This window comes from Sinocyclocheilus anshuiensis, unplaced genomic scaffold, assembly GCF_001515605.1.
Source record: "Sinocyclocheilus anshuiensis isolate Anshui unplaced genomic scaffold, SAMN03320099.WGS_v1.1 scaffold75, whole genome shotgun sequence".
NCBI classification, from domain to species: Eukaryota; Metazoa; Chordata; class Actinopteri; order Cypriniformes; family Cyprinidae; genus Sinocyclocheilus; species Sinocyclocheilus anshuiensis.
In genome coordinates this window covers 175506-188189 of record NW_015549634.1, presented here as the reverse complement: position 1 = coordinate 188189, position 12684 = coordinate 175506, and the positions used below count along the sequence as shown (strand labels likewise).

General features: G+C 44.9%; 1 protein-coding gene across 1 annotated transcript in view; it reads right to left on the bottom strand.

The window, feature by feature from the left end:
- The window catches only part of LOC107659638 (vinculin-like), a 33115-nt gene extending 24952 nt beyond the window's left edge, over positions 1–8163 (bottom strand). The window contains exon 1 of the mRNA XM_016448649.1: positions 7900–8163. Coding sequence (XP_016304135.1) covers positions 7900–8067 — 168 coding nt within the window. The 5' untranslated portion in view covers positions 8068–8163. The remainder of the gene's footprint in view (positions 1–7899) is intronic.
- Positions 8164–12684: the final 4521 nt, after the last annotated feature.

The window sequence follows — 12684 nt, the reverse complement described above, 5'->3', positions numbered from 1 at the left end:
AAAATAAAGGTAAAAAATAATTTAAAATAAACAGAAAGTTGTAATAATTTAACTTAAAATAAATAAAAAAAAAAATAAAAAATGTATTATAATTAATTAATTAAAATAAATGTAAATAATTAAAATAAAAAAATATTTGAAATAACTGACATCAATTGAAATAAATAAAAAATAATTCCAAATAACTAAAATTCATTACAATTAATTAATTAAAGATTAATTCAAATAAGTCATTAAAAATAATTCAACTTAAAATAAAACAAAAATAATTAAAAATAATTAAATTCATTATTAATTAATAAAAAATTTAAATAATTAAAATAAATACAAATGCAGAAATTTAAATGAATGAATGAATGAATGAATTCTACATGACTTCCACTATATTCCAAGTCTTATAATGTCCACTAAACAAAATTTTAAATAGTTCTTTCCCAAAATATTCCTCTTAAGTGAAGCTCATAAATCTTGTTTGCACTAATGTTAAATTCCAAAATGATTCCATTTCCATTATTTCAGGCATTATTTGAAATTGTTTATTTTTTTCATTGATGTCAAATCCAACACCATATCTTCTTAATTGAGATAAAGTGAATCATTTTCAGTGAAATAAAAATTAAATTTGACTCTGTTTCTTAAACATAGCAATCGCATGACTTCAGGAGACTCAAAATATAGTGCACGAGTCATGTGAACTACTTTCATGCTGCTGTTTTCATCATTTTTGGAACTCAACAGCCTCATTACGACAGTAAAAACACCCCCTTTTGTTTTCCACTGATGAAAGACAGTCATACGGGTTTGGATGGACATGAGGGGGAGTAAATGAAGACAGACTGAACTGTTACTGAAGGCCTCACACATCTTGCAGTACTGAAGAACAGTTCAGGCTGAAACATCACTTAATGATGGTCACTTCCCGTAACTCTCATTATAACGCTGTCAGCTCCGCACACACTCACAGCAGCTGATAAAAGGCTTCATGCAGAGTCGTGAACACTGAAATGTGAAGACAGTCTGCTCGCGTCCGGCTAACAGACGGTGTGCTCGACTCTATTGAATAAGACAATCATCCACAACCATCTTATTTTAAAATTTAGTTATTATAGCACTGAATACCATAAAAATACTTGCATTTGGAGTAAAAAGAGACTAGAGAAAACTCTATCATGGTGGAAATTGCAGAAACGCCACTTTGATTAGATTAGAGTTTCTTTTTCTTGCTCAGCAATGGATGCTCTGCAGTGAATGGGTGCCGTCAGAATGAGAGTCCAAACAGCTGATAAAAACATCACAATAATCCACAAGTAATCCACACCACTCCAGTCCATCAGTTAACATCTGGAGAAGACAAAAACAGCTCTAAACAAATATGTGGCTGGATTTTGATGTGAGAGACAACAGCAGATGGACTTTTTCTCTGGAGGAAGTGTTATTATGGATTATGGACTCATTTTCGACGTCTTAAAGATGGATTGTTTCAGCTTTTGTCTTCTCCAGATGTTAACTGATGGACTGGAGTGCTGTGGATTACTTGTGGATTATTGTGATGTTTTTATCAGCTGTTTGGACTCTCATTCTGACGGCACCCATTCACTGCAGAGCATCCATTGCTGAGACACTGATGCAATGCTACATTTCTCCAAATCTGATGAAGAAACAAACTCATCCTAATCTTGGATGACCTGAGGGTGAGTAGATTTTCAGCTAATTTTCATTTTAGTCTCAGCTATTCCTTTATGTTTTTTATTGCATCATACATAAACATGCATGTAGTCTAAGTATGTGACGCAATGCTTCACGGAAGTCAACGTTCTGTTCTTTGCAACAATTTCCGCTTCTAAGATAACATCAACTTCTCTAGGATTATAAACTTGTTGTGACGTCTGTCTATAGTTATATATAGGCTAAGTCAATGTCTTTATGGAGCAAACAAATGGGATTTTTACCTCTTGAACCTACTGTTGCACTCTATGACATCATAAAGCATGTGCATCATATCATGACGTAGCTGTCGATAACCAGCACTAAAAGAAGTCAAGGCACTTCACAGAAACAAGAAGTCAATATTTAACTGGACTCCGAGTTATCCTGACGCCAATCCAACCATTTCAGACTCGACAGGTTTGTAAACCCTTTCAACTAACCTCATAAACCACAGCCATCCTCACTAACCATAACATAATCCATTCCTTTCCGCATACAAAAGCAATCATTTATCTGGCACCCAAACAATGCTCTGTGATTGATATGAAAACTCTGAGAGCTCTGCTCTCATTTCCAAACCTGACGTTCCTCCTAAAGGGTTATTTAGGACACATTGTCTCAGCGTGTAATTAAACTGCTTTCCCTGACTACAGGCTGATGAGAAACGTTCCCTCACAGTCTGTGCTAGAGTGAAAGCTGAGGAACAGTTTAGTGACTAAAAACCCTCTCCTCTCCTCTCCTCTCCTCTCCTATCGTCTCCTCTCCTCTCTCCTCTCCTCTCCTATCCGCTCCTCTCCTCTCCTCTCCTCTGCTCTCCTATCGTCTCCTCTCCTCTCTCCTCTCCTCTCCTATCCGCTCCTCTCCTCTCCTCTCCTCTGCTCTCCTATCGTCTCCTCTCCTCTCTCCTCTCCTCTCCTATCCGCTCCTCTCCTCTCCTCTCCTCTGCTCTCCTATCGTCTCCTCTCCTCTCTCCTCTCCTCTCCTATCCGCTCCTCTCCTCTCCTCTCCTCTGCTCTCCTATCGTCTCCTCTCCTCTCTCCTCTCCTCTCCTATCCGCTCCTCTCCTCTCCTCTCCTCTGCTCTCCTATCGTCTCCTCTCCTCTCTCCTCTCCTCTCCTATCCGCTCCTCTCCTCTCCTCTCCTCTGCTCTCCTATCGTCTCCTCTCCTCTCTCCTCTCCTCTCCTATCCGCTCCTCTCCTCTCCTCTCCTCTGCTCTCCTATCGTCTCCTCTCCTCTCTCCTCTCCTCTCCTATCCGCTCCTCTCCTCTCCTCTCCTCTGCTCTCCTATCGTCTCCTCTCCTCTCTCCTCTCCTCTCCTATCCGCTCCTCTCCTCTCCTCTCCTCTGCTCTCCTATCGTCTCCTCTCCTCTCTCCTCTCCTCTCCTATCCGCTCCTCTCCTCTCCTCTCCTCTGCTCTCCTATCGTCTCCTCTCCTCTCTCCTCTCCTCTCCTATCCGCTCCTCTCCTCTCCTCTCCTCTGCTCTCCTATCGTCTCCTCTCCTCTCTCCTCTCCTCTCCTATCCGCTCCTCTCCTCTCCTCTCCTCTGCTCTCCTATCGTCTCCTCTCCTCTCTCCTCTCCTCTCCTATCCGCTCCTCTCCTCTCCTCTCCTCTGCTCTCCTATCGTCTCCTCTCCTCTCTCCTCTCCTCTCCTATCCGCTCCTCTCCTCTCCTCTCCTCTGCTCTCCTATCGTCTCCTCTCCTCTCTCCTCTCCTCTCCTATCCGCTCCTCTCCTCTCCTCTCCTCTGCTCTCCTATCGTCTCCTCTCCTCTCTCCTCTCCTCTCCTATCCGCTCCTCTCCTCTCCTCTCCTCTGCTCTCCTATCGTCTCCTCTCCTCTCTCCTCTCCTCTCCTATCCGCTCCTCTCCTCTCCTCTCCTCTGCTCTCCTATCGTCTCCTCTCCTCTCTCCTCTCCTCTCCTATCCGCTCCTCTCCTCTCCTCTCCTCTGCTCTCCTATCGTCTCCTCTCCTCTCTCCTCTCCTCTCCTATCCGCTCCTCTCCTCTCCTCTCCTCTGCTCTCCTATCGTCTCCTCTCCTCTCTCCTCTCCTCTCCTATCCGCTCCTCTCCTCTCCTCTCCTCTGCTCTCCTATCGTCTCCTCTCCTCTCTCCTCTCCTCTCCTATCCGCTCCTCTCCTCTCCTCTCCTCTGCTCTCCTATCGTCTCCTCTCCTCTCTCCTCTCCTCTCCTATCCGCTCCTCTCCTCTCCTCTCCTCTGCTCTCCTATCGTCTCCTCTCCTCTCTCCTCTCCTCTCCTATCCGCTCCTCTCCTCTCCTCTCCTCTGCTCTCCTATCGTCTCCTCTCCTCTCTCCTCTCCTCTCCTATCCGCTCCTCTCCTCTCCTCTCCTCTGCTCTCCTATCGTCTCCTCTCCTCTCTCCTCTCCTCTCCTATCCGCTCCTCTCCTCTCCTCTCCTCTGCTCTCCTATCGTCTCCTCTCCTCTCTCCTCTCCTCTCCTATCCGCTCCTCTCCTCTCCTCTCCTCTGCTCTCCTATCGTCTCCTCTCCTCTCTCCTCTCCTCTCCTATCCGCTCCTCTCCTCTCCTCTCCTCTGCTCTCCTATCGTCTCCTCTCCTCTCTCCTCTCCTCTCCTATCCGCTCCTCTCCTCTCCTCTCCTCTGCTCTCCTATCGTCTCCTCTCCTCTCTCCTCTCCTCTCCTATCCGCTCCTCTCCTCTCCTCTCCTCTGCTCTCCTATCGTCTCCTCTCCTCTCTCCTCTCCTCTCCTATCCGCTCCTCTCCTCTCCTCTCCTCTGCTCTCCTATCGTCTCCTCTCCTCTCTCCTCTCCTCTCCTATCCGCTCCTCTCCTCTCCTCTCCTCTGCTCTCCTATCGTCTCCTCTCCTCTCTCCTCTCCTCTCCTATCCGCTCCTCTCCTCTCCTCTCCTCTGCTCTCCTATCGTCTCCTCTCCTCTCTCCTCTCCTCTCCTATCCGCTCCTCTCCTCTCCTCTCCTCTGCTCTCCTATCGTCTCCTCTCCTCTCTCCTCTCCTCTCCTATCCGCTCCTCTCCTCTCCTCTCCTCTGCTCTCCTATCGTCTCCTCTCCTCTCTCCTCTCCTCTCCTATCCGCTCCTCTCCTCTCCTCTCCTCTGCTCTCCTATCGTCTCCTCTCCTCTCTCCTCTCCTCTCCTATCCGCTCCTCTCCTCTCCTCTCCTCTGCTCTCCTATCGTCTCCTCTCCTCTCTCCTCTCCTCTCCTATCCGCTCCTCTCCTCTCCTCTCCTCTGCTCTCCTATCGTCTCCTCTCCTCTCTCCTCTCCTCTCCTATCCGCTCCTCTCCTCTCCTCTCCTCTGCTCTCCTATCGTCTCCTCTCCTCTCTCCTCTCCTCTCCTATCCGCTCCTCTCCTCTCCTCTCCTCTGCTCTCCTATCGTCTCCTCTCCTCTCTCCTCTCCTCTCCTATCCGCTCCTCTCCTCTCCTCTCCTCTGCTCTCCTATCGTCTCCTCTCCTCTCTCCTCTCCTCTCCTATCCGCTCCTCTCCTCTCCTCTCCTCTGCTCTCCTATCGTCTCCTCTCCTCTCTCCTCTCCTCTCCTATCCGCTCCTCTCCTCTCCTCTCCTCTGCTCTCCTATCGTCTCCTCTCCTCTCTCCTCTCCTCTCCTATCCGCTCCTCTCCTCTCCTCTCCTCTGCTCTCCTATCGTCTCCTCTCCTCTCTCCTCTCCTCTCCTATCCGCTCCTCTCCTCTCCTCTCCTCTGCTCTCCTATCGTCTCCTCTCCTCTCTCCTCTCCTCTCCTATCCGCTCCTCTCCTCTCCTCTCCTCTGCTCTCCTATCGTCTCCTCTCCTCTCTCCTCTCCTCTCCTATCCGCTCCTCTCCTCTCCTCTCCTCTGCTCTCCTATCGTCTCCTCTCCTCTCTCCTCTCCTCTCCTATCCGCTCCTCTCCTCTCCTCTCCTCTGCTCTCCTATCGTCTCCTCTCCTCTCTCCTCTCCTCTCCTATCCGCTCCTCTCCTCTCCTCTCCTCTGCTCTCCTATCGTCTCCTCTCCTCTCTCCTCTCCTCTCCTATCCGCTCCTCTCCTCTCCTCTCCTCTGCTCTCCTATCGTCTCCTCTCCTCTCTCCTCTCCTCTCCTATCCGCTCCTCTCCTCTCCTCTCCTCTGCTCTCCTATCGTCTCCTCTCCTCTCTCCTCTCCTCTCCTATCCGCTCCTCTCCTCTCCTCTCCTCTGCTCTCCTATCGTCTCCTCTCCTCTCTCCTCTCCTCTCCTATCCGCTCCTCTCCTCTCCTCTCCTCTGCTCTCCTATCGTCTCCTCTCCTCTCTCCTCTCCTCTCCTATCCGCTCCTCTCCTCTCCTCTCCTCTGCTCTCCTATCGTCTCCTCTCCTCTCTCCTCTCCTCTCCTATCCGCTCCTCTCCTCTCCTCTCCTCTGCTCTCCTATCGTCTCCTCTCCTCTCTCCTCTCCTCTCCTATCCGCTCCTCTCCTCTCCTCTCCTCTGCTCTCCTATCGTCTCCTCTCCTCTCTCCTCTCCTCTCCTATCCGCTCCTCTCCTCTCCTCTCCTCTGCTCTCCTATCGTCTCCTCTCCTCTCTCCTCTCCTCTCCTATCCGCTCCTCTCCTCTCCTCTCCTCTGCTCTCCTATCGTCTCCTCTCCTATCGTCTCCTCTCCTCTCACACATTAATCTCTCCAGCACAGACTTCTCTTCCTCTGTTTAAACACACAAGACTGGAGAGACTGACAGCAGATCAGATCTGTCATAATATGAAAACCAGGGTCAAAAATTAACTAGGGCTTGAGGTCACCGCAACTGAAAGCAACAAAAATTATTTCGATTTTTATTAATTAAAGATGTTTAATTTATTATAATTTAAATATATTATTTTATATACATACTATGAATACAAAAATGTTTGTATCACAATTTATTTTTAAATAAACTGTTTTGACCACGTTCATATTCGCGCGATTTTTTTGTGCAGCTCATCAGTGAACACCGGCTCTGTGTGGTTAATGCTGCTCAATGTGAAAGCCCGCAGGTGATGGAGATTTACCGCTGATTACAGAACCGGCTTTACTGATAAGATGCGCGTTAAATATCGCATGCGATTAATCGTGCAGCCCTAGTGTATGTATATATATAATAAACAAAAACGTAAAATATAATGAATAATTGTTTACATGTATAAAAATAAAAACAGAAAGAAATCAGAAAAAAAGAAAAACAGACATCAGTGGCTGTATACAGTATAGAACTGTATCATCTAACAAAAGTATTTCATTTTATTCTATTCTAGTAGAGTGTTTGTGTTGGGATATCTTGTGCATTATTACATTTGCATATGTAAATTGTACTTAAATTTGCAGGACGTACTTAATTGATTAATTTTAATTTGTCATAAATGGACAAAACGTGAGTCTTTTCGATGATTTGAAAAACATATGCTATTGTAAAAATGTCCCTGAAACCAAGTCCAGGCGGAAATATTGCCCTTTAACGTCTTCTGACTCTGGTTGGGACTATAGAGACTATAGAGGTTAAAGAATCATGTGCTTTGATGTGGATATATCATATCAATATCTCTATGAACTGCTGTAGACTCTGTGGTTCTCTTGAGGTTAGTCAGATGCTGGGGAGAAGAATCAGTCTAAATGAACGCTCTGCATGCAAAATCAAACACCCTACATGAAGGAATGTGGGTTCAAACCACACAACACTCAAAGTTTCCAAACAATGCCATACCAGAACCAGTTTTGGTTCCCCAAAGAACCTGCAGCGAACAGTTAAAAGAACCATTTTTCTTGATGCATCAAACATTTTAATGAAGATTTTCCACTATGAAGAGCCTCTTGTAGAATATGATGTTAAAACTTCTTTAGATGCCAATAAAAACCTTTCTTTTTAAGAGTGAAGCATTGATTCATGTACTTTCATTGTGTAACCTTGAGCAAGACAGCTCACCTCATGTTCCTGAAGGGGAGCGAACTTGCAATGTTGGCATAAATCATCAGCTGAACGACTAGTTTCACTTTTTTTGGTCAGATATCGGATGCACTGAATGGCATGTCGTGGCGCAGCGGTGTTTCGGGGGGCAGGGCGAAATCCAAGAGGAAAAGGCGGAACTCGGTTTGGATCAAAGCCAGAGAACTCCAGGAAACTTCCGCGGATACATTAACATCAAACAACGATACTTTACATCCACCCTGAGAGTTTTACATGTGCATTCGCGCTTAGAGATGAGAGTAAAAACCCCGAGCTCTTACCCGGACCAGGTTGCTGACAGCTGCCTGCACAGCGGCCACAGGAGCGGTGAGATCCGGGATGGCTTTCCCGTCCACCTCTCCCTCCTCATGCATGATGACCAGATGAGAGATCTGCTGGGCCACCGGCTCCAGGATACTCTCTATCGTCTTCGTGTGAAAAACCGGCATGATGAGCACTTAAGAGAACGCAAACTCTCTTTCCAAGTGTGTATCCAGACTCCCCTCTCCGTATCCGAGCGCCGAGACTATCCGCCTCAAGAACACACTGACTCTCCTTCACGCAACTAAACTAACTATCGTGGGAAGCGACTCGTCTAGCGAAAGAATCGTTCATTGGAGTCGGTTCTTTCCAGTACGCAAAATGATTCTTTAGCTCATCGCGATTCACGAGTCAACAACTTACTGAATTTGCCAACATGTTTGACATTTATTCACTAAAACTAAAATATTGTGTGTGTGTGTTGTGTGTGTGTGTGTGTGTGTGTGTGTGTGTGTGAGTGTGAGTGTGTGTGTGTGTGTGTGGAGCACAAAAGCAGTCTTAAGTCGCTGGGGTATATTTGTAGCAATAGCCAACAATACATTGTATGGGTCAAAATGATCGTTTGTCCTTTTATGCCAAAAATCGTTTGGGTATTAAGTAAAGATCATGTTCCATTAAGATATTTTGTAAATTTCCTACTGTAAAAATAATTAAACTTAATTTTTAACTTTAAAATTAAAGTTTACATTTTAAGTTTTAAAATTAAGTTTGAATTAAAATTAAGTTTTCATTTTAAACTTAAAATGAAAGCTTATTTATTCAGGTCTCAGATGATGTATACATTTCAATTTCAAAAAATTGACCCTTATGACTGGTTTTGTGCTCCATGGTCACATATAACAAAACGTAAATAGTAGCCTATTTAATTGTCTAGAATTTGATTCATTACATAGGCCACTAAATGCTTTGCTATTAATCGCTTGGCAGCTATTGTATTGTAAAATTTTTGTCAATGAACTCTATGTTTATCTACATACACATTTATTTAAAACCTGTTCAAACCTCTACGTGATGACGAATTCTTTCTTTGAACTGACTCGTTGAAATGAACCGTTCGAAAGAATCGATTCGCGGCTTCCCACATTACACTCAACCTAAACCTCCCCGATGACGCAATATCTCCGTCCACCAACCAGAAAGCAAGCGCCGGCGCGCCCGTGAATGCCATTGGTTCGCGCAAACGTCATTCTTCCTGATTGGCTCCGCCCATAACCTTTGTAGCGTTATTCCCAAATTACGTAAAACATTCTCATGCCCTAAAAAGGAAGCTTGATTCTACTGTACTGGATGAGGAATTCTGAGTGCCAGGGGCCACCAAAGCGGGCTTCTAGGTCTGAATATTGCTCAGCACTGTTTAGGATCTGTTTGAGGCCTTGTGAGGATCTATTTTCATCTTTATTTTTTTCATCATTATACATACAATAATGAAACAATACAACATAATTAATTTACAATGTGTATGGTTTCATAAGCCAAAAAATAATACATAGGCCTATTTATTCACTGATGAATCTGATAAAAACTGATAGAAATATTCGTTATATTTTTGTTTGTCATGGCATTAACATTTGTACTGGGACAGCTACTGCTTTAAAGTTTTAACATGAATTAAACACATTAATGCATATGACAAGTTATAGGTGGATGAAAACAAATGTATCTTTATTTAATTGTTGTTCGTTTTGTTCATGTTGCACATTCCAGATTCATAATCATAAGAGCAGGTTGCAGCCTTCATCTGATCACCGAAATAACAATAACAGGATCTCAAGCTGTTTCAACTCATCAGATGCCTCAGACAGCCGAAGAATTTGCCAAGAGACCCTCAACAGGCTGCATGACCGAATATGGAAGAGTCCGAAATGAAAGAATTGAGGAAATCAATTTAGAGAGCACAGAGTAAACACGTGTGTGTGTGTGTGTGTGTGTGTGTGTGAGAGAGAGTGTGTGTGTGTGTGTGTGTGTGTGTGAGAGCGTGTGTGTGTGTGTGTGTGTGTGTGAGAGAGAGAGAGTGTGTGTGTGTGTGTGTGTGTGTGTGAGAGCGTGTGTGTGTGTGTGTGTGTGTGTGAGAGAGAGAGAGTGTGTGTGTGTGTGTGTGTGTGTGTGAGAGCGTGTGTGTGTGTGTGTGTGTGTGTGAGAGAGAGAGAGTGTGTGTGTGTGTGTGTGTGTGTGTGAGAGCGTGTGTGTGTGTGTGTGTGTGTGTGAGAGAGAGAGAGTGTGTGTGTGTGTGTGTGTGTGTGTGAGAGCGTGTGTGTGTGTGTGTGTGTGTGTGAGAGAGAGAGAGTGTGTGTGTGTGTGTGTGTGTGTGTGAGAGCGTGTGTGTGTGTGTGTGTGTGTGTGAGAGAGAGAGAGTGTGTGTGTGTGTGTGTGTGTGTGTGAGAGCGTGTGTGTGTGTGTGTGTGTGTGTGAGAGAGAGAGAGTGTGTGTGTGTGTGTGTGTGTGTGTGAGAGCGTGTGTGTGTGTGTGTGTGTGTGTGAGAGAGAGAGAGTGTGTGTGTGTGTGTGTGTGTGTGTGAGAGCGTGTGTGTGTGTGTGTGTGTGTGTGAGAGAGAGAGAGTGTGTGTGTGTGTGTGTGTGTGTGTGAGAGCGTGTGTGTGTGTGTGTGTGTGTGTGAGAGAGAGAGAGTGTGTGTGTGTGTGTGTGTGTGTGTGAGAGCGTGTGTGTGTGTGTGTGTGTGTGTGAGAGAGAGAGAGTGTGTGTGTGTGTGTGTGTGTGTGTGAGAGCGTGTGTGTGTGTGTGTGTGTGTGTGAGAGAGAGAGAGTGTGTGTGTGTGTGTGTGTGTGTGTGAGAGCGTGTGTGTGTGTGTGTGTGTGTGTGAGAGAGAGAGAGTGTGTGTGTGTGTGTGTGTGTGTGTGAGAGCGTGTGTGTGTGTGTGTGTGTGTGTGAGAGAGAGAGAGTGTGTGTGTGTGTGTGTGTGTGTGTGAGAGCGTGTGTGTGTGTGTGTGTGTGTGTGAGAGAGAGAGAGTGTGTGTGTGTGTGTGTGTGTGTGTGAGAGCGTGTGTGTGTGTGTGTGTGTGTGTGAGAGAGAGAGAGTGTGTGTGTGTGTGTGTGTGTGTGTGAGAGCGTGTGTGTGTGTGTGTGTGTGTGTGAGAGAGAGAGAGTGTGTGTGTGTGTGTGTGTGTGTGTGAGAGCGTGTGTGTGTGTGTGTGTGTGTGTGAGAGAGAGAGAGTGTGTGTGTGTGTGTGTGTGTGTGTGAGAGCGTGTGTGTGTGTGTGTGTGTGTGTGAGAGAGAGAGAGTGTGTGTGTGTGTGTGTGTGTGTGTGAGAGCGTGTGTGTGTGTGTGTGTGTGTGTGAGAGAGAGAGAGTGTGTGTGTGTGTGTGTGTGTGTGTGAGAGCGTGTGTGTGTGTGTGTGTGTGTGTGAGAGAGAGAGAGTGTGTGTGTGTGTGTGTGTGTGTGTGAGAGCGTGTGTGTGTGTGTGTGTGTGTGTGAGAGAGAGAGAGTGTGTGTGTGTGTGTGTGTGTGTGTGAGAGCGTGTGTGTGTGTGTGTGTGTGTGTGAGAGAGAGAGAGTGTGTGTGTGTGTGTGTGTGTGTGTGAGAGCGTGTGTGTGTGTGTGTGTGTGTGTGAGAGAGAGAGAGTGTGTGTGTGTGTGTGTGTGTGTGTGAGAGCGTGTGTGTGTGTGTGTGTGTGTGTGAGAGAGAGAGAGTGTGTGTGTGTGTGTGTGTGTGTGAGTGTGTGTGTGTGTGTGTGTGTGAGAGTGAGTGTGTGTGTGTGTGTGTGTGTGTTTATGCTGCTCACCTCAATATAAAACAGCAGATTCTGCTTTGATCTCACCTATAAAGTGACACTCATGAATGCAATGTTGTCAGATTGTTTCAGCAATATTACATAATATATTTGAACCAGTTTATTTATATTTTATTACTATGAAGCACTGTTTGGTTTAGATTATATGACTAATTTATTTTTACAGTACAGAAGCCCCTTGTGAAATTGGTCTTTCATTAAATCAAGTAAGTAATGCACCCCAAGTATTAAAAGAATAAATCCCATATGGAATTGGGTGAACTATTGCTTTAAAAACATTTTGTTTTCAAAATATTTTATTAGACCTGAAGTAATTGATGTGGCATGTTGACTATTTTTTTGCAGCAACCCAAGCAGTCAAATTCCTTGTAAGTGTAACTTTGCCAATAAAAACTTGGGTTGTCATATAATGGATGATTCTATGCAACAGATCTCTATTTTTAGAGTTTATATCACACATTCTGTTATTTCCGTATTTTATACTAAATATTTTTAGCATTGGTCAGTAATGTCACGTGTCGTTAATGTATCATCTTTTCCAATATTGTTCATATACCACAATCCAGCAGTAACAGTTACCTTGAGCACACAAACTAGTGTTCATACTAATGTCATCTGCAGGATGAAGTATGAAGAGTGTGCGAGATGAAGAGTTGATGTTAGTATCGCACGAGTATGTACTTCAGTGTCTTTACATAGTCTGCCATCTAGTGGCTGAATAAGAAACTAGCTGCTAAAGATGCGTTCTCAGAAAAACAGCTAGGAGATACAAAAGCTAAAATATACATCTTTGTTCCTTATTTACACCTAAATGGTACATGTTAGTACCTTAAAGATACATATTAGTGTCTTTTGAAAGGGTCCCCCGACCCAGTGACAGGTTTTTACCTTGAGAGCGTAAAATGAAATATTCTAGAATTATTACAGATATATACTGTAGAGTGGGGAAATATTTATTTGATCCCCTGCTGATTTTGTAAGTTTGCCCACTTACAAATTT